General features: G+C 48.3%; 1 protein-coding gene across 2 annotated transcripts in view; it reads left to right on the top strand.

The window, feature by feature from the left end:
• Faim2 (Fas apoptotic inhibitory molecule 2) overlaps positions 1–20,449 on the top strand; it is a 35,212-nt gene extending 14,763 nt beyond the window's left edge. For both annotated transcript variants that reach the window (XM_090325484.1, XM_090325492.1), the window contains 6 exons: positions 31–70; positions 457–494; positions 1,349–1,436; positions 1,825–1,920; positions 4,282–4,335; positions 18,857–20,449. In XM_090325484.1, coding sequence (XP_090181610.1) covers positions 31–70; positions 457–494; positions 1,349–1,436; positions 1,825–1,920; positions 4,282–4,335; positions 18,857–19,006 — 466 coding nt within the window. In that variant the 3' untranslated portion in view covers positions 19,007–20,449. The remainder of the gene's footprint in view (positions 1–30; positions 71–456; positions 495–1,348; positions 1,437–1,824; positions 1,921–4,281; positions 4,336–18,856) is intronic.
• The last annotated feature ends 5,516 nt before the right edge of the window (positions 20,450–25,965 follow it).

Here is a 25,965-nt window from a genome sequence, read left to right as displayed (position 1 = left end):
TCTGATCTGAAGCCCTGACTTTCCTTGTAGGAGGCACTTCCCATGGAACCTGATTCTGCTGACCATCTTTGTAAGTGACTGCAGTCAACTGGAGACAGAGGGAGGCTGTGTGAACAGGACAGGCGCTTCATGGGCTCTGAGGGCGAAGGAGTCTGGACTGGGGACATCCTATGTGGGATCACTAGAGGGCGGGGGCAGCAAGACACCCCCCTCCCTTTCCAAACGGGATTGGCCTCTCCCTCTGCATTTACTCTCTGTTCCTTGTGCTCTAGTTCTTACGAGGCTTATACAGAGGAGTCTCAGAGCTGAGTCCTGAACACGAACCTATGTCGGAGTGCAGCTGACTTAGCGTGGAGGGCCATATGTATCAGTAGAGGCCGAGGCAGAGACTTGAGGGAGGCTGGGCAATTCAAGTCTGAGTACTGGGACATTCCTTTACTTTGTCTCTTCTTTCAGACTCTGTCGATGGCCTACCTCACTGGGATGTTGTCCAGGTAAGGGGGACAAGTTGACGGAGAGGAGAGTCAGACTTGTAGCCAGAATCTGGCCACACCTGAGGGTCACTGTCCCCAAACCCTGTCATTCCTACAGTCACTTGGGTGGAGTCGGAGGGACTCAGCCGGCAGGAAACTTCAGCTTAGAGCTCACTCCCTGAGCCCTCACCTGGCCAGTGGTTCTAGGACCTACCCAGATTGGTGGGGTAGGGGTCAAAGATGGTGGGAGCAAGGTGATTCCCCTAAGCCTGCAGCTTAAAAGTCCCCAGAGCCGAGCACCACTGGCTCATGCCTGTAATCCAGAGGCTGAGATCTGAGGATCAGTGTTTGAAGCCAGTCTAAGCAGAAAAGTCTGTGACACTCCTATCTCCAATTAAGTAGTAGAGATGTGGCTCAAGTGGTAGAGTGGTAGCCCTGAGCAAAACAGCTCAGGGACAGTGGCCTGGCTTTACCTGCATGCCCCAGAACTGGCACGTGTGTGTGTGTGTGTGTGTGTGTGTGTGTGTGTGTGTGTGTGTGTGTGTGTGTACGCACACATCTCTCCTCCCCACCACCCCGATCCTGCAATTACCTGTAAATCACCTCCAAGCAGCAGCACAAACCTTTCCCACCAACATCTCACTTATTCTAGATCCTTCTAACAGGACAGTGAGTCTGAGCATGCCGGAGGGGGAGGGGGAAGTGAGGGATCAGAAGAAAGCCTGAGGAAGCTTAGAGCTGCAAGGTCCTGGGAATAGGGCTAGGGTTAAGGCCATAGCTCATGAGATCAGGTCCTGGTGGACATGGGTGGCCTGAGAGGAGAGCTGGAGGGAGAGCAGCGCGCTGGCAGAGACTGACCGCCTCCCCATTCTCAGTTACTACAACACCACATCCGTGCTGTTGTGCCTGGGCATCACGGCCCTCGTCTGCCTCTCAGTTACCGTCTTCAGCTTCCAGACCAAGGTCAGCTCCTGGGCCCATGGGCAAGGGGCAGTCTCCTGCTGCAGCTTTAGGCCCTGGGGGGGGGGACAGAGAGGGAGAGAGGTCTTTGGGTGAATTGGGTCTGGGGAGGCCATTTGGGGAAAAGGGAAGAGATATGCCAGATTCTGGGAGTGAACTCAAGATGGTGGGCTTGGAGGCATGGCTCAGTTGGTAGGACTCCAGCCAATGAGCAAAAGCATCAGATACTGAATTCAAGTCCAAGTCTTGGACAAAAAGAAAAGAGTGAGAGAGAGTGTGGAGGGAGGGGGGATGTGGCTTTAACCTGTGATCAACACATAGTCTAGATCGGGCTCCATGGCTTCAGGCCCAGTGCTGACCGCCCCCTCTTGTCTCCCTCCTCTGTCTGCAGTTTGATTTCACTTCCTGCCAGGGTGTGCTCTTCGTCCTGCTCATGACCCTCTTCTTCAGCGGCCTCATCCTGGCCATCCTCCTGCCCTTCCAATATGTGAGTGTATCTTCAGCTGTAGGCCCATGGGAAGGGTGGAGAGGGCCCACTGCCAGGGTGCTGTTCCCTCCTGCACCCTTCAGGGCAGGCCTAGGGCCAAAGCCCTAGTTTGCCATCCTGTCCAACCCCTTTTGGCACCTGTTTCAGGCTTGTTGGCAGTGTCAGCAAGCAAACAAGGAGGCCTTTCTTTCTTGGCAGGTCTGGGCACCTGCCTGGCCCCATGAGTCGCATCCGGCTTCACCTTTCGCATTCTCCCATGCCACTGCAGGGCTGAGAGAGGAGAGGGCATGAACTAGGGGGTAGGGATCAGCCTTGAGTTCAGAGAGGCAGAATCCTGGTCAGTGGAAGGATGGCCAGTGGGACGGAAGCAGAGCCCCCACCCCCTAGACTCGGCAATTCTCAGCTCCTCTAGTGACGTCCACCTGCCCTGGGGAATGCCAGTTGAGACTGTATAGGTACTCAGGCCATGATCGTAAAGGTAAATTAGGGCCATCACGGGAAGGGCATGAGGTTTGAATCCTGGGAAGTTGGAAGAGAAGAAGCAGTTGGACCCCTATTGTGGGCTACCTACCAAACTCAGCCAGGCTTGGTCCCCTCATCACCGATTGTCTGCCAAGCGTATTCCTTTATGCCCCAACCCACCGCCATCCTAACAGCCCCAGTCCAGGAGCATTTGGCTCCCTATCCAGGACATCAAGATTGATTCTACTGGCATTTCCTTGGCATGTCCCAGGATCCTGTTGACGAAAGGAGGTCCCGGAGCTGGCCTGGGGGCCCTCTATGTATCTACAATGAGGAGGAGGGATTACAGGAAGGAACCCTAGAACTTCAAAGAACCCATTATTGACTGAGGTCTGGCTAATGGGATGCCTTTGTTTCCAGGAATCTTCTAGAAAGCTTCCTGGGAGGGGGAAGGACTAACATGGCATGTAGGCTGGGTGCCTCTGAGACTTAGGGAAAGACCTGGGGAAGCAGAGGTTTGAAGGGGCTTCCAGAAGCATGCACAACTGGCAGAGACTCCAGACTCCCCCAGGCCCACCCAGGGAGCCCTCTGACTAAGAAACAGACAGAGCCTGCACTAGACAAAGGTGTGGGTAAACTGGGAGGCAGAAGCAGCCTCTAGCAAACCTAGGCTGAAGACAGGACAGGGACCTGACTGAATTCAATTCCAGCCAGAGCCTTAAGGCTATATAAAGGGAAGAAATATCAGGTCTGGCACTATAGGCTCATGTCTGTAATCCTAACTGGAGAAGGCTGAGATCCAGAGGAGACTCTATCACCAAAATAACTAGAAAAAAAGGGGAGCGGGCTAGAGGGCTGGGAATGTGATAGAGTCCTTGCCTAGCATGCATAAAGCTGGGGTTCCATTCCTCAGTACCATGCACACAGAAAATGCCAGAAGTGGCATTGTAGCTCAAGTGGCAGAGTACTAGCCTTCAGCAAAAGAAGCTCAGAGACAGGGACCAGGTCCTGTGTTCAAGCCCAGGATTAGCAATAAATAAATAAACAAATAAACAAATAAATAAAATGCAGGGTTAGAGACATGGCTCATGTGGTACAACACTAGCCAAGCAAAACAAATAGAACATTTATGAGACTCTTTAAGTTCAAACCCCAGTACCTGCAAAATACATTACATAAATAATTTTTTTGCCAGTTCTGGGGTCTGGGCACTGTCCTTGGAGTTTCTCAAGGCTAGTGCTCTACCACTTGAACCATGCCACCACTTGCAGCTTTTTCTATATATGTGGTAACCAAGGAATCGAAGCTGGTCTTCATGTATGCTAGGCAAGCACTCTACCACTAGGCAAACCCCCGATCCTAAATAAATATTTTTATTGTAATTAATAGAAGGGTTACATTATATTTACCAGCTAGAAGGTGCATTACTTCACAAATATTGATACCCCTTCTCATGTTTTTGTCCCCATTTCCCTAAATAATTTTTTTTGCCAGTCCTGGGCTTAAGCTCAGGGCCTGAGCACTGTCCTTGGACTTTCTCAAGGCTAGAGCTCTACCACTTGAGCCTCAGCACCACTTCCAGCTTTTTTTCTATGTATGTGGTACCAAGGAATCAAACCCTGGTCTTCGTGCATGCTAGGCAAGCACTTTACCACTAGGCCAAACTCCCGGCCCTAAATAAATATTTTTAAAAGCAGGTCTGTTCAGAGCTCCCTGCCAGTCCTTCAGTGATTATCTTGGGGTCACCTCATCATACCATACCACCCCCATGAGCACCCAGAAAATCATGGACTCCTCCCTAAGAAGTCCACATTAAGCGAGAGGTTGTCCACATCCTTCATCCTTTGGACTCAGCCCTGTTCACGAGCCGATCCTAAGCTCAGTTTTCTCTGCCCACAGGTGCCCTGGCTGCATGCAGTCTATGCTGTGCTGGGCGCAGGCGTATTTACGCTGGTAAGTTTGCCTTAGTCCCCGGGGGAAAGGAAACATTTGCAGCTCTATGATCCTCTCATCACGTCCCTCTACCACCCCTGTCTTCCTCCTCGTGTACAGGGCTTCCTTTTAAAGCAACTAGGGGTTGGGTTAGCTCAGTGCTGCCTTCAGAGAATTCTGCTTGAGGTCTCAGACAGATTAGCTGACCTGGGCAGGGATATCTACATGGAAGAGGCGCCCCTCCCTCTCTGGGGTGGGGGGTGGTCGGAGGGTATCCTGAACAGTAGACTAATGTTCTCCAAGTACAATCTGGAAAGGAAGGCTTAGAGTCAGGGAGAGTTATCTGGTGAGAAATTCTACTAGCTTGAGGTTGTTCTTTGCTCTCCTCACTGAACAGGATTGATGATGGTGAGACGATTATGGTAAGCAATAATAGCTAATATTTATTGAGCACATGCTCTGCCTGAGAAAGCTCTCTGTATAGATTCTACTGTTAGCAAATGAAGGTGAGGAAATCAAAGCTCAGTGACATCAAATAACATACTATGGTTGTAGAGCAAGCTAGGAAGTGGTTAGCTGGGAACTGATTCCAGAGACCTACTCAGAGTCACAAGTTGGATAGAATGTTACTGCAGGTTCAGGAGACAGGAAGTGATCTGGGGCAGATTCATGCCATGAATAACGCAACCCAGGCATTTTTCTCAGATAGGCTCTGAGCACCTACGTGTGACAGTGTCTGAGGTCCCAACCAACAGGTCATCTCTGCCACCTTCACAGGAAGGCATCCACATGCACCAAGGACTAGCAGCCTTGGCCTCTGAAGGCTGGGAAGGTCCAAAGTTCTAATCCTTCCTCTTAGAGATGAGAAAAATCAGATTCCACAGAAATTAGACCACTGGCCCAAAATGTCCCAGAAAGATAATAATAAAGTCAACTACATATGGGCTTGCTGAAAATTAGGATGCCAGTTTATCCCATAATCTACCTGGTTCATTCCCAGTTTCATTATTACAATTTCTACTTGTTAGGGAGCCCCTAAATGCTGGGCAAATTGTGATGATTTGGCACTTTAAGACACTCTCTTGGCACCAAGAGAGGACCAGCACCCTTCCATCCAGACCATATGTTTCAAAACAAAATACTCTTCAAAAGTATCCAGTGATGGCTAGGCATCAGTGGTTCATCCCTATGATTCTGGCTACTCAGGAGGCTGAGATCTGAGGATTGCTGTTTGAAGCCAACATGGGCAGGAAAGTTCATGAGACTCTTATCTGTAATAAACCACCAAGAAGCCAGAAATGGAGGTGTGGTTCAAAGTGGTAGAGTGCTAAGTCATGAGCACAATAGCTCAGGGACAGTGCCTAAGCCCAGAGTTCAAGCCCAGGACTGGTACACACACCAAAAAGAGGATCCAGTGAGGAACTGAACCGAGAAAAAGGAAGGAAGGAAGGAAGGAAGGAAGGAAGGAAGGAAGGAAGGAAGGAAGGAAGGGAGGGAGGGAGGGAGGGAGGGAGGGAGGGAGGGAGGGAGGGAGGAAGTGTGCACCTGGGCAGTGTGGTTTGGGAGGTCAGCATTTGTGGAGGACAGTGGTGGGGTCACTTGAGGTCAAGGACACAGAGGGGGATGGTGGGATTGGAGGAGGGCTAACTAGCATCATCCAGAGAGGACTAGGGTGTGTACTGGGCTTCACAAAGATCGGGTCAGGCACGCACGTGTGGGAGCTGCACCTACAATAAGGCTGAGTGGATGATAAGCCCTTAAATCTGCTTAATAATCCCTTGTGTTATTAGAATAATAAAAATAATCCCAGCCATCTGTTCCACCCGTTACATGCCACAAAAACACTTTCCATTTTATTGCCTCATTGGATCTCTACCACAGCTCTGGGAGGAAGGCAGCACCGATGTTATAAAAATAGCCTTCAAGGGACAGTGCCCAAAGCCCTGAGTTCAAACTCCAATAGTGAAACCAAAGAGTGAGTGGAGGGAAGATGGAGGGAAGAAGGAAGGAGAGAGAGAGAGAGAGAGAGAGAGAGAGAGAGAGAGAGAGAGAGAGAGAGAGAGCCTTTCACATTTGAAGTCCTGGTTGTTATAGGGCCAGCCGAGTCTCATAGCTAAGGGGCAGATCTAGGTCCAGGACCCAGTGTCTTGTACCCCACCCTGGTACCACTTCTAGTACCCGCTGGCTGCTCTCAAAGAGAACATCTGCTATTGGTGTAAGACTCGGGAAAGACTGAGGTCACCTGCAATTTTTCTCTCACATCATCCGCCTTGCCCTCTCTCCTAAATAAATGGTTCCTGCCAAGCATGAAAGCTCCTATCTGAAAAGAAAATTCACAGAACACTCTTGTTCCATATCCCTTGATGCTTCTGCTCCATTCTCTGCTCTCCATATAAAACAAGATTCCTTTAAAAAAGAATCTAGGAGATGGGTGCCGGTGGCTCATACCTGTAATCCATCTACTGAGGAAGCTGAGATCTGAGGGTGGCAGTTCAAAGCCCTGGAAGGAAAGTCTGTGAGACAATATCTCTAATCACACACGCGCGCGCGCGCACACACACACACACACACACACAGAGGAAGTGGAGTTATGTCTCACGTGGTAGAGTGCTTGCTTTGAGCAAAAAAATGCACGCTAATACAACATCCAGGCCCTGAGTTCAAACCCCAGGATCAGCACCCGGAAAAAAAAAAAAAAACAAATCTAAGATTGGGGATGTAGCTCAGTGGTAGAATATCTGAGTAGCACACACAGGCCCTGGATTTGATCCTCAACATGGAGCAGGGCACAGAGTGACTCCACACTCACCATTCCTGACTCTTCTCCCTCTTTCCCTCCTCCCTTCTCTCTTCCCATTTCTTTTAAGGGAGATACTAGGGTTTGAACTATGGGCTTCATGCTCATGAAGCCCTTAGAACTTTACTTTAGGTTTTTTGGACTGAATTCAGGGTCTTCCATTTGCCAAGCAAGTACTTTCACTAAGCTAAATAACCCCTAGTTTGTTTGTTTGTTTGTTTGTGTGTTTCAGATAGCATCTCACCTTTTTTCCCAGAACTGGTCTTTGACCCAATCCACCTACCTTTGCCTCTATGCAGGTGGCTTGGTTCTTGATACACATCACTACATCCAGCTTAGTCCCTCCTTCCCTTTTTATGCTGATACTAGGACTTGAACCAAGAGCCTTGTGGTCTTGCTTGGCTTTTCCACTCAAAATTGGCATGTTAGCATTTGAGCTACACCTCCATTTCTAGCTTCTTTCTGGTCCATTGGAGATAAGAATCTCACACATTTGTCTGAGATCCTCAGCTCTCAGTCTCCTGAGTAGCTGGGATTATATGTACCTAGGTAATTCTTCACCAGTTAACCATCATGCACGTGTATGTCTTGGGTTTCAAGACTCAACCCAAACTCTTGTGCATACTAGGCATACTCTGAACCACTGAGCCACACTCCCACTCCATTTAATCCATCTGAATGTGCTCATTCAGATCACCAATGGCCTCCATATTGTTAATCCAGTAGTCAAGCTCAGTCTCCCTCTTTACCCAGCAGGGCTTGATACAAATGACTGATTGTTCCTCCCCAGAAGCAGGTTTTTCTTTGGGTGTCCAGGCAACCCTTCACTTAGTCTTTCTCTAGCCTGTCCCTTTGTGCTACCTGCCCTGAGCAGGCCCTGGCTCTTCTCTTTCCTCCTCTCTGCCTAGGAGCTCAGGCACTCTCAGTGCTTTGAATGCCATCCTTTTTTGCTGATGGCATACATTGCCATCTCCAGCTTGAGTTCCAGACAAGGATGCTCCGTAGCCTAATCAATGCCACTCCTCATCTGAAGTCTGATACATCCAAATCAAACTTGCTGGGCCCATCTCTTGCTCATTCCCACACTGCCTGCTTCCCCACAGCCTTCCTATCTTCTTGTCTCTCAGGACAAACACCTTGGTGACATTCATGACTATTCCCCTTTGTTTATACCTCCCTTTGCTTATACATTCTGTATCTCTATCTCCTATGTATTTTTTGTGGTTCAAGACCAAGACACAAACTCAGTACCTGACACATCCATTCACTGGCTGGTATTCTACCCACTGAGCCATGCTTCCAACCTCTCTATCTCCTAGCTAGAATTTGAGTGCAGTCTATCTTCATGGTCCTCAGCTACTATGACTTTCTCCCAGGGCTTGTCATCATGGTCTTTTTCCCCTGCTGGGCACACAGCCTCCTCCACACTGCAGCAGGAGCTGGAGTGAGGCAGATCAGAGCATCCCCTGCTAGGTAGCCAGCAGTTGATTCTCACAGGACATCTCTGCTGCCCCCTTCACCCACCCTACTGCAGCTCCCCCAGCCCCTGGCTGCCTGGGCATGGATGGTTCAGTCCACACCTGTACATGTTAACCATATGTTGTGCCACTGATCCGCTCTCTCAGCCCACCACTTTTCAAAGTGCTCTCATCTACCTAGCTATGAAACAGTCTGAGATATAAAGTTGTGGTTCAGAGCCAGCCTAGGCAGAAAAGTCCATGAGACTCCTAGCTCCAATTAACCACTAAAAAGTTGGAAATGGAGCTGTGGCTCATGTGACAGACCATCATTCTTGAGGGGAAAAAAAGACTAAAGGACAACACTCAGACTCTGTGGTTAAGTCCCAGTGATGGCAGACAAAAAAGTTTCCTTAGGCAGGCTCCGTGGCTCATGCTTGTAATCCTAGCTACTCAGGAGGCTGAGATCTGAGGATCGCGATTCAGAGCCAGCCTGGGCACAAAAGTCCATGAGACTTTTATCTCCAGTTAACCACGAGAAAACCAGAAGTAGTACTGTGGCTCAAGGTGTAGGGCAGTACCCTTGAGCTGAAGAGCTCAGGAACAGCACCCAGCCCCGAGTTCAAGTCCCATGACTGACAAAAAAAAAAGTGCCCTTGTTCAGATCACCGTTGCCTCTGGTGCTAAATCCAACAGTCAAACGTAGTGCAGTTTAATACAAATACACCTTTCCTACCCTAGAGTGCTGCCCTGTTTTGCCCTTTGGGGGCTTTCAGTTCTGTATCCCCCTTCTCTGAAGGTCTGCTTTATTTACAATAGCCCATGCCATGGCACTTGGCACAGATGTTTTTTTGGATGAATGGATGCCTGGAAGGTGTGGTGCGGTGTGGGGCTGGTCCCCTGAGGTGCTAAAATGGCCCGGTTGCACAGCTGAATGAGGCAGTGCCCAGGCAGTCTTCTGTGAGTCACAGGGAGGAGAAGGAGGAACTGCGGTGCTCAATTACCTCCTAATGTCTCATTCAGTCCACGCACCAGAAAGCCTTGGTTGGGATCATATTGCAAGTTACATAAACAGTGGCCAAGAGAGCACTTGGACAGGTCCATCTGGTTGAAGGAGGGAAGACAGGCTCCTCAGTGTCCCTGTACAGGGGAGAGTCAAGGGCAAGGGGCAGCCAGACTCCTCCCACCTTCTTTCTCTCAGTTTCAGGTGGACAGGGTCCTCAATGGCTGCCCTATGAAAATTCACATCCCTCTACTCACAAACTCCATTTCAACAGCATGCTCTGGCGCTGTGTCTCCTCCTTCCAGCACCACTTGTCCCATGGCTTCCTCCCAGCTCCATCCCAGGACCCTTTGCTCTCTCCTCTTACCCATCCAGGTATCCCCTACCCTGGCCTGTGGGGGTTCTCAGCACTAAAGGGCAGGGGCTCTCTCTCATACCCCTGCCACCCTGCAGCTAGACAAGAATTGCAGGCTATAGTCAGCAGGGCATGTAAAGAAAGGGGTGAAGAGTGAGTTAGATGAGAATCTCAGACTTCTAGAAGGACCTTCCATATCAGTCAAGTTTTAAAGGAGTGGGAGAACCTAGTGATTTTTTTTCCAGTTAGATTTTTCTCAGACGTGCCTTAAGAGACTCTGTTGCCTTGGAGAGTAGGGCCACTCAGCTGGACTGGGCCACAGCTGAAGAGAGTGAAGCCTGGGCTTCTCAGGGCTCTCTTTGATCCTGTTCTGAAGAGCAAGCCCTTTCTTCCTAGCCCTGACCCACATCCAGTGCTTGTACGTTGTCAGGAAGCCTTCCTCTTCCCCTCCCGGGAAGCCAGAACTCAAATGCCAGTGGAAGTGGGTGAGTCAGCTGCAAGGCCCTGCCTTGAAGAAGCATTGGACACATTGTCTTGCCCCTCTTGTGCCCTCTCCTTAGGTGCTGTGTGGTGTGTGTGTGTGTGTGTGTGTGTGTGTGTGTGTGTGTGTACTCATGGGCTGGTCTGGTGTGATGGAGCAGGCAGGATTGTGAAGCTGAGGCAAAACTGACTGGGGGCAGGGATCAAACACCTTAGCCAGCTGGTTTCTAGCAAGAGCTGAGCCTCCAGGGTCTCTGTGACTTGGAAATTTGCTCCATTTTAGAGTTGGGCTATCTTTGGGGAAGCTAAAGCCTCTGAGTCATGCAAATCAGGAAGCCAAGTCCTTAAGACCTAGGGGACCCAAAAGAGAAAAAAAATAGGAGTAGGATTTTAGAAATCAAGTGATGAGCCTGTCAGGAACAGAAAATTTCCTTCCCTGCCCAGCCTGGCCAATTTGAGGATCTCAGAAGTCACTGAGCGTTGCTAAGAAATAAACCAGTCACCCCACTTAGGAAAAGATTAATGAGAAATCAAGTGCATAGGCCAGGACCTGGAAGAGCAGTTCAGAGGCTATGTCCCAGAGTCAGGAACAGAGTGGTAGGGGGATATGTGTGGTCAACATTAGGCACTGATCAACATCAGCTGGGCGTGGTGGCGTGGTGGCGCATGCCTGTAATCCCAGCTATTCAGGAGGCTAAGATCTGAGGATCATAGTTCAAAGCCAGTCCGGGCACAAAAGTCCATGAGACTCTTATCTCCAGTTAACCACTAGAAAACCGGAAGTGTTGCTGTGGTTCCAGAGATAGGGCAGTAGCCTTGAGTTGAACAGCTCAGAGACAACGCCCAGGCCCAGGGTTCAAGCCCCATGACCAAAAAAAAAAAAAAAAAAAAAAAAGATTCAATACTGTGGAGCCTAATGGGTTGGCCAAGCGTGAAGGATGCTTTGTAGAGGTGCTAGATGGTGACCCCTAAATGGCCATTTGTCATTAGTCTCTGCAGAGGCCCAGAGAGAGCAGGTACATATGTATGTACGTGCATACACACACACACACAGTATTCACAGCCTGGAGAAGAGTGCTTTCAGCCTACTATTTCTCTGCCCATTTCACAGCTGGAAAAGAGGCCCAGGTTGTCTCCAGACCTAGACAGGCCTTCTCAGTCTCTCATGTATACGGTGAGGCTTGGCAGTTCTATCCAACCATGCTCCCCAGTCATGAACAGCATCTGGGAGAATTAAGAGAATAGACTGTCATTTCCCTCATCCTGCCTTTCCCATTCAGTTGTATGATATAAATATCACCTTGTTCTCGATTAGAACCTACTTGGAGGTAGTGATGGCTGTGCCATCTAAGGCTATAGTGTGATTTTAAGTTAGACATCTTTTCTCCATTCTGAGTTTAGACGTTCTTTCACACTGAGAGTTTACATAAGCTGGAAAAAGTCCATGAGAGCTTTTATCCACCCTTTCTCACAGGGCTGCCTCCCTTGAAGTCTCACTCAGTCATCTGGAAATGGAGTGGCTTTCTCCCTGGGAGGGGTGAGAGGGTGTGGACAATGACCAGTGAGCAAGTCCCCCCCACCCAGGCCTCACCTTTGGGGCGGGGAGGGGGGAAACTAAGACTTTGGACCCATGCCCTGCTCACACCTGGATATGATATTAATGCAATCTGACAGAGGGTGGTGAAAAAAATGCCTCTATTCCTAAGGGGGGGGGCTGAAGGAAGAGGGTTGGAAGTCCTGCCCAGTGCTAGCAGGGAAACCCACACCTGCAAGCCACCAAGGCAGGGACAGAGGAACTACTGTTCTCATATCACCTTAAATGGGGCTCCCTAGAATAGAGCCAGGAAGAGATACTATAGGCAGAACCAGGGAGGTGCTCTTGAGTGGGAAGAAACTAGCCAGCTGGTTAGTGTACCACACATTCAAGGCCTCATTCATCCTTACCACTGGGTGACCTTGGTCAAGTTACTTGACCTTTCTGTGTTTCAGTTGGCTCACCTTTAAAATGGGGCTAGGGCTGGGAATGTAGCTTAGTGGTAGATTGCTTGCCTAGCATGCATGAAGCCCTGGGTTCAATTCCTCAGTACCACATAAGCAGAAAAGGCCGGATATGGTGCTGTGGCTCAATGGTAGAGTGCTAGCCTTGAGGGAAAGAAGCTCAGTGCCCAGAACCAGCAAAAACTAAAAATAAAAATGGAGCCAATGTTACAAGGCTGTTGTAATGGCTAAGATCACAGACGAAGAAAAATAAAAGGCAATTTGGATTAGCCTCTGGTTTATGGTGGGTGGGAGCTTTTATTCTTATTGTAAATGTTAACCTTTTACTTGGGAAACTAAGGTTTGAAGCCAACGTACCAGCTTCCAAGCCCTTCTCTGTCATATTTTCTAGTTATGTGAACTGGTCAAATGAGGTAACATCTCTGTGCTTCCATTTCCTCATCTGTAGAATAGGGCAAGAGTGCTGTTGATGCTCAGGTTGTCATGAACCTTAAGTGGATTGATAGATGTGAAGGTCATAGGAAAAACGTAGCAAATTATCCTTGATGGAGAACTGGAGTTTTTTGTTTGTTTCCATTTTTTTGTTTTGTTTTGTTTGTGCCAATTCTAGGGCTTAAACTCAGAATCTGGGCACTGTCCCTTAGCTTTATTGCTCAAGGCCAGGGTTCTACCACTTCAAACTCAACTCTGCATATTGATGTTAATTAGAGAAAAAGTCTCATAGACTCTTCTGCCGGGACTGGCTTTGAACTGTGATCTCCATTATCTCAGGCTTCTAAGTAGCAAGCTTTATTGGCATGAGCCACCAAGCACCTGGCTGGGTAGGTTTCTAGAGGCAGAGATTCACTATGTAGCTCAAAATGGCCTGGAATCAGCTATGTAGATCAGGAAGGCCTGAAACACTTGATCCTCTTCTGTCTTTATGCACCACCATGCTCAGTAACTCTTACTAATTAAGAATAACTTCAAATCCACGTCTGTGTAGCTATCTACCAGTCAGTGTTCTCAAGCACTATGTTGCATTTACACCCATTCTTCATGGCCATGTGGCACTTTCAGACTTGTTTCTACACCCTCCCCTTTCATTCTGGACCAGAATTTCTGGCTAGAATGCCTCTAGACTTTGACTCTTTAGAGGCTTACCTGTAGGTGCAACTATTGCTTGTACCAGTTAAGGCAAAGAAGTCAGTGAAGGGGAGAGATGGCTAGAGATGGAACCAAGACCTCTCAGCAGCCTCTTCTCCCTCCCCTGCTGCCTTATACCACTGTTTTGCAGGCTTGAGGCCCAGGACTTAGAGCTGGCAGACTCTTGGAAGAATCCCCAATGCTGCTGCAGCCTGTGTGATGTACACCTATAACACAGCACACAGAAAGTAGAGGCGGGATGATTACGAATCAAATCCCAGCCTGGGCTACATAGTGGGATCCTGCCTTTAAAAAAAAAAACAATGAATCTGGGATCTGGAGTTTGGCCTAGTGGTTGAGTGCTTACCCAGGATGCATGAAGACCGGGGTTCAATTCCTTGGTTCCACAAACAAAGAAAAAGCCAGAAGTGGTACTGTGGCTCAAGTGGCAGAGCTCCAGCCTTAAGAAAGCCAAAGGATGGTGTTCAGGCCCTGAGTTCAAGCCGCAGGACTGGCAAAAAAAACCAAAACTAAACCCAAAGCACAAGATCACTGTGTATGGCAGTGGATCTTCCCACACATACATAGTATAATTGCTACGAGAGCCAGAAGATCTGAGTTTATCTTCTGGGCTGCATGACCTGGACAAATCCCTTTTCCCCTCTGCACTTTATAATGCAACACCTGTCAAAGAAGCTTCTAGTGAGAATCAAATGGCAGTCAATTTATTTACTATTTTTTAAAGTGTGTTGCAGGATGTTGAGGGCTTATGCCTGTAATTCCAGCTACTCGGGAGGCTTAGATCTGAGGATTGTAGTTCAAAGCCAGCCAAGGCAGGAAAGTCCATGAGACTCTTATCTCTAACTAATCACCAGAAGAAAAAAAAAGCCAGAAACAGAGCTGTGGCTGAAATGGTATCACGTCAGCCTTAAGCAAAAAAGCTAAAGGACAGCAGCCAGGCCCTGAGTTCAGCACACGTGTGCGTGCGCGCGCGCGCGCACACACACACACACACACACACACACACACACACACAAATATACATAATTTAGAACATGTTCTCCTCCCAACTTACACATGATCACACCTGTAGACAGTAGAATCTTCCTCCAGACCTTTCTAGATAGTCTCCTAGGAGAGACTATCTAGTTTTATGGGATGGTAGGGATTTTTCGGCAGCTGGCTTTCTTTCTTGTGCTAGCAATTATCAAAGCTGTTTCCGCCTCAGTACCACTGCCAGTTGAGTTAGCCAGTCCCCTGTTGAGTGTTTGGGTTGTTTCCAACAAATCACTGTTAGAAGCAGCCTTTGAGAATGGCCTGGAACTTTCCCCTCTCTGCACCCCTGCTGGCATTGCTGTAGGAGGGACTCCATGCACGAGTTTCTTTTTATGCTGTTTCAACACATTACAGCCCAGGCTCTTTGTATTCGGTGCCTGTCTGTTGGTAACCTTTCCATGGCACAGCTCTCTCAGAGTGCCTCAGCTTCTCTGAGGCTGGTGTTTTTGGGGGGAGAAGGGTAACAGATCTAAACCTGAGTCCTGACAGAGCAGGGTCAGGCCAGGTGTGTAGTTGTGGATCTGAGTGCATGCACACCTGGTCAGTGGGGAAGCTGCCCCACCTGCCCTCCAACCCTGCCCCACCACCACAATCAGGTTCCAGCTCTAGGTAAGTGACTGTCAGCAAGTCTGTAGTCATTCTGGGCATTCCTTGCTTCCTATGGTATTAGCTACTCCATTGAAAGTGGCCTCATATCCTGGTCCTGCCACTGCTCGTCACTCTCACCCCACGTGCCTTTCTGCAGGTTCTTATGTTCAGATGGCTCACTCAGGCACCTGCTGTTCTGTGGTTGTTTGTTGTTGTCTTGGGTTTTGTGTTTTGTTTTTTAATTCTTAGTGGAGGTGTCCATTTCTTTGTGTGTATGTGTGTGCCAGTACTGAGGCTTGAACTCAGAGACTGGGCACAGTCGCTTAGCTTTTTTACTCAAAGCACTGGTCCCCTGTCACTTGAGCCATGGCTCCACTTCTGGCTTTTTGGTAGTTAACTGGACATAAGAGTCTCATAGACATTCCTGACCAGGCTGGCTTTGAACTGTAGTCACCAGATCTCAGCCTCCTGAATAGCTGAGGTTACAGGCATGAGCCACCATTGTCTGCCCCTCCTATTTTTTAAGGTGTTGGCAATCAACTCAGTTTTTAACTCTCAATTTAAAATTAAAATGTTAAATAAATAAATAAATAAAATCTAAGATATCAGCCGTAACCGAGATAACCAGCTGTCAGTTAAGACCCTCGCCACCAGCGCTTTCCATCACAGAGGGAACCCAGTTGATTACTTTCCTCTGTAATGAATTCATGCTCAGACCAGAAGCTCTGATAGCTCTGTGACCTCATTAAGCTGTCAGTACTATGAGAGCGGACATAGTAGGTACTCAGTCAAAACTGAGACTAAATGAGCAAAAAGTCTTCCATCAACTCACAGGCCTGAGGTTTCAGTGCTGGAACCAGGCACTGGTGTTGGCATCTAGAGCAGCAGGTCCTGTGGAAATAAGCGTCCAGGCCAGAGAGCAAAGGCAGAGGCCGCCGTCACTCCATTCCTTTTCTCATTGTAGAGAGAAGCAAAGCTGGCTGTTCTAAACAGCCTCCTTGGAGAGGCCACCCCAAGACCTGATTAAGGGCCAAGGCTTCTAGGTTGAGAGATTCAATTTCATTAGTTCACCCAGGGGTGACCAGACTCTGGGAAATCAACCAAGCAAACTACGGATTGATAAGCCAGCTCAGAAATGTATTAACTTATGCTGGCAGCTGTGACTGCCAAACAGCCTATAGCATTGAGTCCGTCTCGTTACCCCTCCCCCCCTCTCTCTGCAGACAGAAAATTTACTTGGAAATGCAAATGGAATGCCATAGAGTACAATGAAGTAAAATACTACAGAATAGTAACAGCTGATGCCAATGCACACTGATACAGGAGTGTGGGCATTATTATTATTATTATTATTATTATTATTATTATTATTATTGTCCTATGCTGCAGATGAGGACACTGAGGTCCTGTGACTGATCTGACTTGGAGATGGAACCAGGACTCAAATCTAGGTAGCTATAGTCTGGATTCCTGAGTACACGTCTCTCAGTGTTGCTAAGCTCAGAGTCCTGACACACCCACATTGGCTCCTTCCAGCCCTGGCCACAGCTCTCCTGTTTTCTTCTGCTAAGGCCATACAGCTTTCCCCTAAGAACATTTCTGCCTTCCTGATGAGATTTAAGGGCCACTTGAGCCTTATCAGCAGTATCTACCTGTCCTCAGGAGAGCATCTCTCCTTCTGCAGACAATAACAATGAGCCCCATTAACAGCTCCTATTCATTAAGCCCTGGCTGTGTGTCAGGCACCATGCCAGATGCCTTGCACACATTATCTGACTCTCGTGACAGCCTCATAGGCAAATACTCTCATCTTCCTTTTACACCTCTGGACTTACAGACTTGGAGAGATTGAATGCCTTGCCCAAGGCAGCTAATAAGGGGCAGGACAGTCTACAGGTTTGCTGTTCATCACTGAGCTGATAACCACTCCCCTCTGCCCCACCTTCAGAGATGACCTGCCTCTATGACCCACTGCTGATGGGCTTGTTCCTGTTGGTGTCTCTGATGCCCCGGGCACTGGGGGCTCTGGCACTGATGCCAAGGTTCTACAGGGCTGCATCTAAAGCAAAGAAGAATGTGGATTCAGGGAGCTGGGGGGCAGCATGCCTGTGCTGATTTCAAGGTCAAGTCCAGCTGCTTTGTTCTCTCTCCCTTCCCACATTGCTGTTGGCACACTGAATTCCTCACTCTTCATAGGAGACCTCTTCTAGTCCCCAGGGCTCCCCTAGGACTTCTGTCCACAAACTCCTACTCATCCTTCACACCTCCAGTAAAATGTCACCTCTCCTGGACACCTTCCTCCCACCCAATCAGAAACTCCCTCTTCCACAACCTTAATCATAGTTTCTTGTCATTCTCTCTAAGTATACCCCTCTCTGCGGTGAATCTCCCCAAAGCTGACCCAGTGTTGTGTGCCTCAGTGTCTCTTCAACTCTCAGCAAGTTCCTGGCTACAGCTGTTACCCACACACATTTTTTTTATATATGAATGAGTTTCAGAGGACTCAAGGAACATAAGTCTTCCACCTATAAGCAGTGGAAGTATGAATGGATTTAAAGAATTGCAGGCTGCACTAGGTGCAGTGGTTCAAGCCAATAATCCTAGCTACTCGGGAGACAGAATCAGAGGACCATGGTTGGAAGCCAGCCCAGGCAAAAAGAAGTTTGTGAGACTCCATCTCAAACAATGGCTAGTCAGTGTGTATGCCTGCTGTCATCTCCAACAACATGGAGAAGCACAAATAGAAAGACTGTAACTAAGGCATAGAGACTGTACCTTGAAAATAATGAAGGCAAAAGGAGCTAGAGGATTGTTCAAGTGTTATGAGTTCAGTCCCTAATACTGAAGGAAAGCAGGAAGGCAGGAAGGCAGGAAGGAAGGAAGGAAGGAAATGAAGGAAGATGAATGCTCCAGTGCTTCAAGTTACTAGCCAGCAGGGACTGAATGAACATTTGTTAGACATCCATCTGTATAGGCTGTATAGATGTATAGACTGATGTCTATACAGCACAGGGCATTTAGGGAAATGGGAAAACAAACAACAGCTTCAGCTCAGCTTGAAGGTCCCCTCTTCCAGGAAGCCTTCCTAAATTTCTGCTACTCATATAGGTCAGCACCTCTCACTCTAGCACTTTGCAATGTTTAGGGTTTCCACTCAACACACTAACACACTAAGCTCTTTGAGTGCAGGGATTCCATATCTCTGGCTCTTTGCCCAGCCTCAGAGTTTTGTGCTTATCACATAGTAAGTGCTCTGTAAATAGGTGTTGCATCAACTTGGGGGTGGAAGGTGTTGAGAAAGTTCTAGATTCCAGTCTGTGACTAAGCAGCCAGATAAAGGTGAAAATAAGAAAATCAGAGGTGGAGGCAGAGGGCATGTAGTTTAAGCCTATAATCCTAGCTAATCCTGTAATCCTTGAGATTGGAGGATTCAGGCTGAAAGCCAGCACAGGCAGGAAGAAAGTTCATAAAACATTTCTCTTGAATTAACCACCAAAAAAGCTTGAAATGGGGCTGTTGACTCAAGTGGTAGAGTGCTATCCTTGCATGAAAAAGCTCAAGAACAGAGCCCAGACTCGGAATTCAAGCCTTCAGATACGGGCATCCAAAAGTAAACAATAATTGGGCTTGCCTTCATGTCGCAGTGCTTGACCTCTGACCTTCCTCTCTCTCTCCTTCCTCAGTTCCTGGCATTTGACACCCAGCTGCTGATGGGTAACCGACGCCACTCGCTGAGCCCTGAGGAGTATATTTTTGGAGCTCTCAACATTTACCTAGACATTATCTATATCTTCACCTTCTTCCTGCAGCTCTTTGGCACCAATCGGGAATGAGAGGCCTTTCCCACCCCCATCTTCCTCCAGAGAATGCCCCCCACCCGGTCCTGTGACCTCTCTGTGCCCCCGCAATGCCACACATAAACTTGCTGCAGCCAGCCTGTGGCCAGCACTCGCCCCCTTGGCCAGCCCTCACCCTGCCGTCTGCTGCTTGTACATACGCCACCCTTTGGGCGCCATGGCACTGAGGCCACACGATCCTCTGTACCACCCCCTTTCTCCCCAATTACATCTTCTCAATTGGGACCATCAAGGCAGAGGACCCCTTTCTGTTTGAGGACTCACAGGACAAGGAGGGGGAGCCCAGTGGTGGGAAGTTGACCCAGGAAGCGTGGCTGTGACCAATGACCCCTAAGACTCCTAGGGCTGCCATATTAGGTGACCCTGGCCACACTGTCCTTTGTCTTCTTTTCTGGGTCAAGGACAGTGTAAGAAAGAGGTTGGGGTGGGGCACAGCTAGGAGATGAGGGGATGAGGGGAGGGGTGGGTAATGAGGTCCCAAGATGCCCATTTTTCTCCCAGCTCCAGGATCAGTGGCTTATTCTCGGGACTTGAGCCCTGAGGCCAAGGTAATTGGCCTCTACCATTTTCCTCATTTGGCTCTAGGGTCCTGACCAGAGGTGATGGCAGAGAGCCATGTGGGGCTATCCAGGCCTACATCCTCTTGGGAAGTGTTTGGAAGACACACATCTTCTTCCCCACCCCAGGCCCCGGGCTGCTCCCATCCACATAAGGTGTGGGAACTCTGAAGAGGCGGTTCTCACTGCTGGGCCAGCCTCATGTGGGAGAATTCTGCCCTGCCCCCCGCCCAGCCCTCACCTAAGGCCGCCCCTTCCCTCCTGCACCTCTTGTTTACTAAGCTCTCCACCATCTGCTGCCACCTGCTGGCTCACCTCCAGCCAGGTCTCCTGAGGCCTCAAGGAATTGTGCCCGCATCCCATCCCCCAGCTTCCCCGGCCAGTCACTCGGCTCAGTCCCTGAGCCTTTGCCCCCTTATCTCCACATCTCTCCATTTTGGAAGCTGTCCAGCTGATGCTAACAGCCAGGGCCAGTCCCTTGAGCTGGTCCCATGAGATGAAGCCAGACTTCTTTATCAGCCTGCAGGAGGCTGGGATCTCAGGCAGGGAGTGCGTCAGTCACCCAGCCCCCCACCCCTGGCCAAATGCCAACTGGGGAGGGGACCAGGGGGCCACACCTGGGACCATATGCAGCCAGCATTTGCACGTGGCCAACTCTGAGCCAGTGGAAAGTTACTGAGTGAAAGCAAAGAGGCTCTGAGTAGCTACTGGGACCCCTCCCTTGACTCTTTCCCTCCTCATATCTGGGGGGGGGGGTTCCCATTTGCCTCCTAGGAACTGTGATAAGGAATGCTATCTATTCTGTACCCCAATCCTCCTCTCCCCCTCCTATTTGTAACTTTCAAGAAATATTGCAAAAGCATTTGAAGTTTTATTTGTCTCGGGTATTGGAGAAGAGAAGGACCCAAGGACCACACGTGGTATGCCGGCTGGCTCAATTAATCCATTGCAGCAATCCCCTGCATCTCCAGCAGAGGGAGGGCAGAGCCAGCATGCTCACAAAGGCTTGGTTATGAGTCCAAGGTCACAGAGCTAACAATGGAGGGTCTGGGATTCAGCCTCCCCCTCCCCCACCACCACCACTGCCTCATGAAAATGGCATCGCTTATGCCCTCCAGTCCTCCAGTCTGAGCAAGGGGGGCTGGAATGAAATTGATTTGAGTGGTGGAGTGGTCCACAGTGCCACTCAGTCTTGCATCATCAGATTCTGCACTCAGATTTTCCACCTCCTGGCTACCATCTGGGAAGCAGGATTTCTGGTTTCTGATTCTAGTCTCCCTGCCAACACATTTGTAGTATTAGGCAAAGGTTTCTTACTGTCTGTGTTTCAGGGTATTTTTGATTTTGTTTTCCTCTGATTCTGAGCTTGAATGCAGGGCCTAGGCACTGTCCCTTATTTTTTTTTCTTTTTTTTCCCTCCCCCCTATGGGTCGTAAGGCTTGAAGTCTGGGCCTGGGCATTGTCCCTGAGCTCTGCAGCTCAAGGCTAGCACTACCACTTCGATCCACAGCGCCACTTCCCGTTTTCTGGTGGTTAATTGGAGATAAGAGTCTCATGGATTTTCCTGCTGGCTTTGAACCTTGATCCTCAGATCTCAGCCTTCTGAGGAGCTAGGATTACAGCCATGAGCCTCCAGTGCCCAGGCTTCCCTTATCTTTTTTCATTAAGGCTATTACTCTACCCCTTGACTCACACCCCCACTTCCAGCATTTCGGTAGTTAATTGGAGATAAGAGTCTTATGGATTTTAATCCTCAGATCTCAGCCTCCTGAATAGCTAGGATTAAAGCATGAGCTGTGATTCAGTTTTCCTACCTACAAAATGGAAATGGCCCCAGCCAGTGTGATACAGGCAGAGGCACCACAACATTTATTACACCCCATGTCATTTTTCCTCCCTTGCCCTTAGGTCCCTCTCCTTATCTCGGGCTGTCGTTCTAGAAAGGGGTACAAAGGTCCCCACCTTGTCATTGCCACTATCATACTGGCCAGCTTCCCAGAATCCACTTGTCCAAGTCCTCCTCTTCCTGAGATAATTTATGCAGAAACTGGGGGCTGAGAAAAATTTTCCAAACCTAAACTCCAAAAGACTGGGGGAGGAGTAAACCCTCAGACATAAAGTAACATGACCTGGGCACAAACCACAGACATCTCAAAGATGGCTCTTTTTTAAGGGATGGGGGGAGGGACGGGAGGATCCTATCCAGGATCCTGAGCACAGGCTAAGGCACTGCTGAGTTGTCCATAGGAGCAGAGCTCAAGCTCAGGTGCCCCACCTGTGACCATTTACCCTACCATCCAAGTGACTGGATGGGTTTTAGGAGGAATGGTGGGGGTGGGAGACAAGGGAAGGACAGGAATTATGAGGAATGCAAGGTTACAGATTATGAGAAACTGAAGACAAAGTTGAGCAGGTGCCACAAGCTGTAGAGGTAAGACACCTGCTGGGTGCTCATGTTGGCATGGGCGGGGCTAGAGCTAGGAAGGGCAGGATTACATTTAATTTTTTATTTTATTTATTTATTTATTTTTAAACTAGGTGGAGCCAGCAATCGTCTCTGACCCACCTGGAGAAAGTTAGCATTTTTTTAAAACACAAGCACTGCCCTCTAGTGGCCAAATGAGGAAAAAGTAGAGCCTTGTACAGTGAGTGGGTAGAAAAATAAGAGTTCAGGAGAGAGGGAGGCGGCAGGAAGGAACTGACGGTCGGATTTCCTTTTAGCAGTCACTGGCCCTTTTTGTCCAACAATGTCCCTTTTGTCACATCTCTTGGGCACTGTTTACTTGTCTTTGTGAAACCACTCCTACACAGCCACCTGCCCTGGGTTTTTTCCGGCATATCTGAGAACAGCACTAGAGCAAGGGCTTGGCTGCCATACTTCCAGATGCACTGTTGCCCTTCCGGCTTCAATTCCTCCAGGTTCTCTAGGTCTCACCTGTCCCCTCCCAGGATTCACCTTCCCAGGGTAATAACTGACTGGGGATAAGAATAAAAGCATTACTAGGGGCCGGGAGTTTGGCCTAGTGGTTAAAGTGCTTGCCTAGCATGCATGAAGACCCGGGTTCGATTCCTCGGTACCACATACATACAAAAAAGCCAGAAGTGGTGCTGAGGCTCAAGTGATAGAGCTCTAGCCTTGAGAAAATACAGGGACAGTGCTCAGACCCTGAGCTCAAGCCCAGGACTGGCAAAAAAAAAAAAAAAGAAAGAAAAAAAAGCATTATTAGGACACCTGAGCTAGTTTTTTTGTTTATTTACTCTGTGTGTGTGTGTGTGTGTGTGTGTGTGTGTGGTGTATGCCTGCCACTAGTAGGGCTTGAACTCAGAGTCTTAACACTGCCCTTGAGTTTTTTCCACTCATGGCTGGTGCTCTACCACTTGAGTCAACCTCCAGTTCTGGCTTTTTGGTGGTTAATTGGACATGAGTGCCTCATGGACTTGTCTAGGCTGGCTTCAAACCGTGATCCTCAAATCTCAACTTTCCAAGTAGATAGGACTACAAGTCTGTGCCACGGCCACCTGGCTAATGATTCTGTCTGCCTTTTGCTCATGGCTTAAGACTCCCAGAGTCTATAACTGAACAGTTGAACAACTGTACTGAGTAACTTCTGGTGTAGCAGCACGTGAATTAAAGCACACACCCACACACACACACACACATACACATGCACGCACACATGCAGGTAACTTGTCTACTTGCTCAATAAACCCCTCTCAGAGACTATCAGGGCCCCAGAGCTAGAAGGAATCCTGGACTGACTGGGTACTCACTGGGTCATGAGAGACTGCTCTTTGGTTGATAGTTCTATTACAAGTCTCTCCCTTATTTTGAGCCTAAAATACTGGAACAGACCCTCAAAAGTAGCAGCTGTGAACCTGTACAACTGGAACATTCTAGAGCTGTCTTCTGCAGGACATTCTCAACAAGAGGAAGGGAAGGAAAAGGTGAAGGAAGGGAGAAGAAAAGATAGGAAGGAAAAGGAGTAGAGGAAAGGAAAGGGAAGAAAGGGAGGGAAGGGAAGGAGAAAGGAGGAAATGGGGGCTGGGAGTTTGACCTAGTAGTAGAGTCCTTGCCTAACATACACAAAGACCGGGGTTCAATTCCTCGGTACTACATACATAGAACAAGCCAGAAATGGTGCTGTGGCTCAAGCAGCAGAGCTCTAGCCTTGAGAAAGCCCAAGGACAGTGTTCAGGTCCTGAGTTTAAGCTCCAGGTCTGGAAAAAAAGAAATGGAAGGGAAGATGGGGGAAAATAAAGAGAAAAGACAAAGGAAAGGGAAAGATAAAAGCAAAGAAGAGAAGGGAGGGAGAGAAAGAGGGAAGAAGAGTGGAGGAAGTTAATATTTTCCAAATCCCTCATTGAACTAGGGGGAAACTAAGAAGCAGAAGTTGCAGACTTGTCCAAATTTATACATCAATTTCCCAGTAGGAGTAGGAATAGAAGGTTCTTGTGAAGGTCTCAGAGTGGGGACAGCATGAGAGAGGGGTCACCATCACAATGGAACTGCTGGGGACTTTATCCTTTTTCTCTAGTAAGATTTTGGTGTAAGTTCAACTGCAACTGTCAACTTTCCACATCTGGGAAGGTGACAGAAAAAGCAACCAGGGCAAGAGGCAGCAGACAGTGAAGGGGAAAAAAAACAGTAGCTTTTCTTAGGTAGCTAAGGTGTAGAAAACACTTCAATAGATGCCATGGATGAGGGAGAGGATGCCACCCTCATCTGAGGAGAGAAAATAGGCATGTAGACCACAGAATTCTAAATAGATGCTTTTTCTTTCTTTTTTTGCCAGTCCTGGGGCTTGATCTCAGGGCCTGAACACTGTCCTTGGGCTTTCTCAAGTCTAGAGCTCTGCTGCTTGAGCCACAGCACCACTTCTGGCTTTTTCTATGTATGTGGTACCGAGGAATCAAACCCTGTTCTTCTTGCGTGCTAGGCAAGCACTGTACCACTAGGCCAAACTCCTGGCCCTGTGATGCTTTTTCTTTTTGAGGCAATGTCTCACCAGTAGGTAGCCAGGCTGACCTCCAACTTGTGATCCTCTTGCTTTATCCTACAGAGTGTTAAGAACTTGGGCATGTACCAGCATAGACCAGCAAGAAGCCAGTGCTGAGATGAGCAATGCAGGCAGGGAGGCGGCTGCGTATGGGTGTGTCCTAACTTCCTTCTATTGGCCCCAACTCTCTAAGCTTCCACCACCTCCCAAAGGGCGCCATCAGTGGGGAACAAAGTATTCAACACATGAGTCCCTGGAGGACATTTAATGCCCCAAACCACAACAACTTATAATATTACATACTTATGAAGTATGGTATGATATTCCAAAACATATATAATGTATGATGATCAGATTAGCATATTTAGTCTCTCCCTCGAAATATATATCATTCATGTTGGAACATGTCTAATTAAGTGGTACCATGCTAACACAGAAGATGCTCCTGGTACCCACTAACCATCCTCTCTCCATCTTCTTTCCTGGCACCTTTCCAGTGTTTGGTGACCATTACTTCACTCTCCTATTTCTGGGATCGATTCTTTTTAGCTTTCACATATAAATGAGAACATGCATTATTTATCTCTCATTTAACATAATGTCCTTCAGTTCCGTCTACCCTGTGGCAAATGACAGGATTTTATTCCTTTATTTATGGCTAAATAAAATTCTATTCTATATATAAGCCACAATTTCGCTATCCATTCATTCACCAATACACACCTAAGTTGATTTCATGCTTTGGCTGTTGTGAACAATGGGGAAAGAAACATAGAAGTGCAGCCAGTTCATGCCTGAGATCTGAGGTTCCTGGTTCAAAGCCATCCCAGGCAGACAAATCCAAGAGACTCTTATCTCCAATTAACCAGCAAAAAACTAGAAGTAGAGGTGTAGCTCAAGTAGTCCAACAGTAGCTAAAAGGTCAAACAAGAGTGAGAGGACCTGAGTTCAAGCACAACACTAGAAAAAAAAAAAGAAAAAGAAAAGAGTAAAGTCTCTTTAGCAAACTGAATTTCCTTTGTATACATATCTATTAGTGTGATCGCTGGATCACATGAGAGTTCTAGTTTCTACCGCTCCCCTCTCTCTCTCTCTCTCTCTCTCTCTCTCTCTCTCTCTCTCTCTCTCTCTCTCTCTCTCTCTCTCTCTCTCTCTCTCTGTGTGTGTGTGTGTGTGTGTGTGTGTGTGTGTTATTACTGCATGACTGGGACTTAAACTCAGTACCTGATGCTTTGCTCATTGGTAGCACTCCACCAACTGAGCCATGCCTCCAACGCCTATTTTCTTTCTTTTTTTTATTTTTTTTGCCAGTCCTGGGCAAATGTGGATTTTCCGTGGAGCTAATGAAGCCCACGCGTAGTATGTTCTATTGCAGTTGCCT

The sequence above is a fragment of the Megascapheus bottae genome, chromosome 2 (assembly GCF_031878675.1).
Source record: "Megascapheus bottae isolate mThoBot1 chromosome 2, mThoBot2.hap1, whole genome shotgun sequence".
Classification (NCBI taxonomy): Eukaryota; Metazoa; Chordata; class Mammalia; order Rodentia; family Geomyidae; genus Megascapheus; species Megascapheus bottae.
The sequence above is the reverse complement of the archived record's forward strand: the minus strand, read 5'-3'. Positions and strand labels throughout refer to the sequence as shown.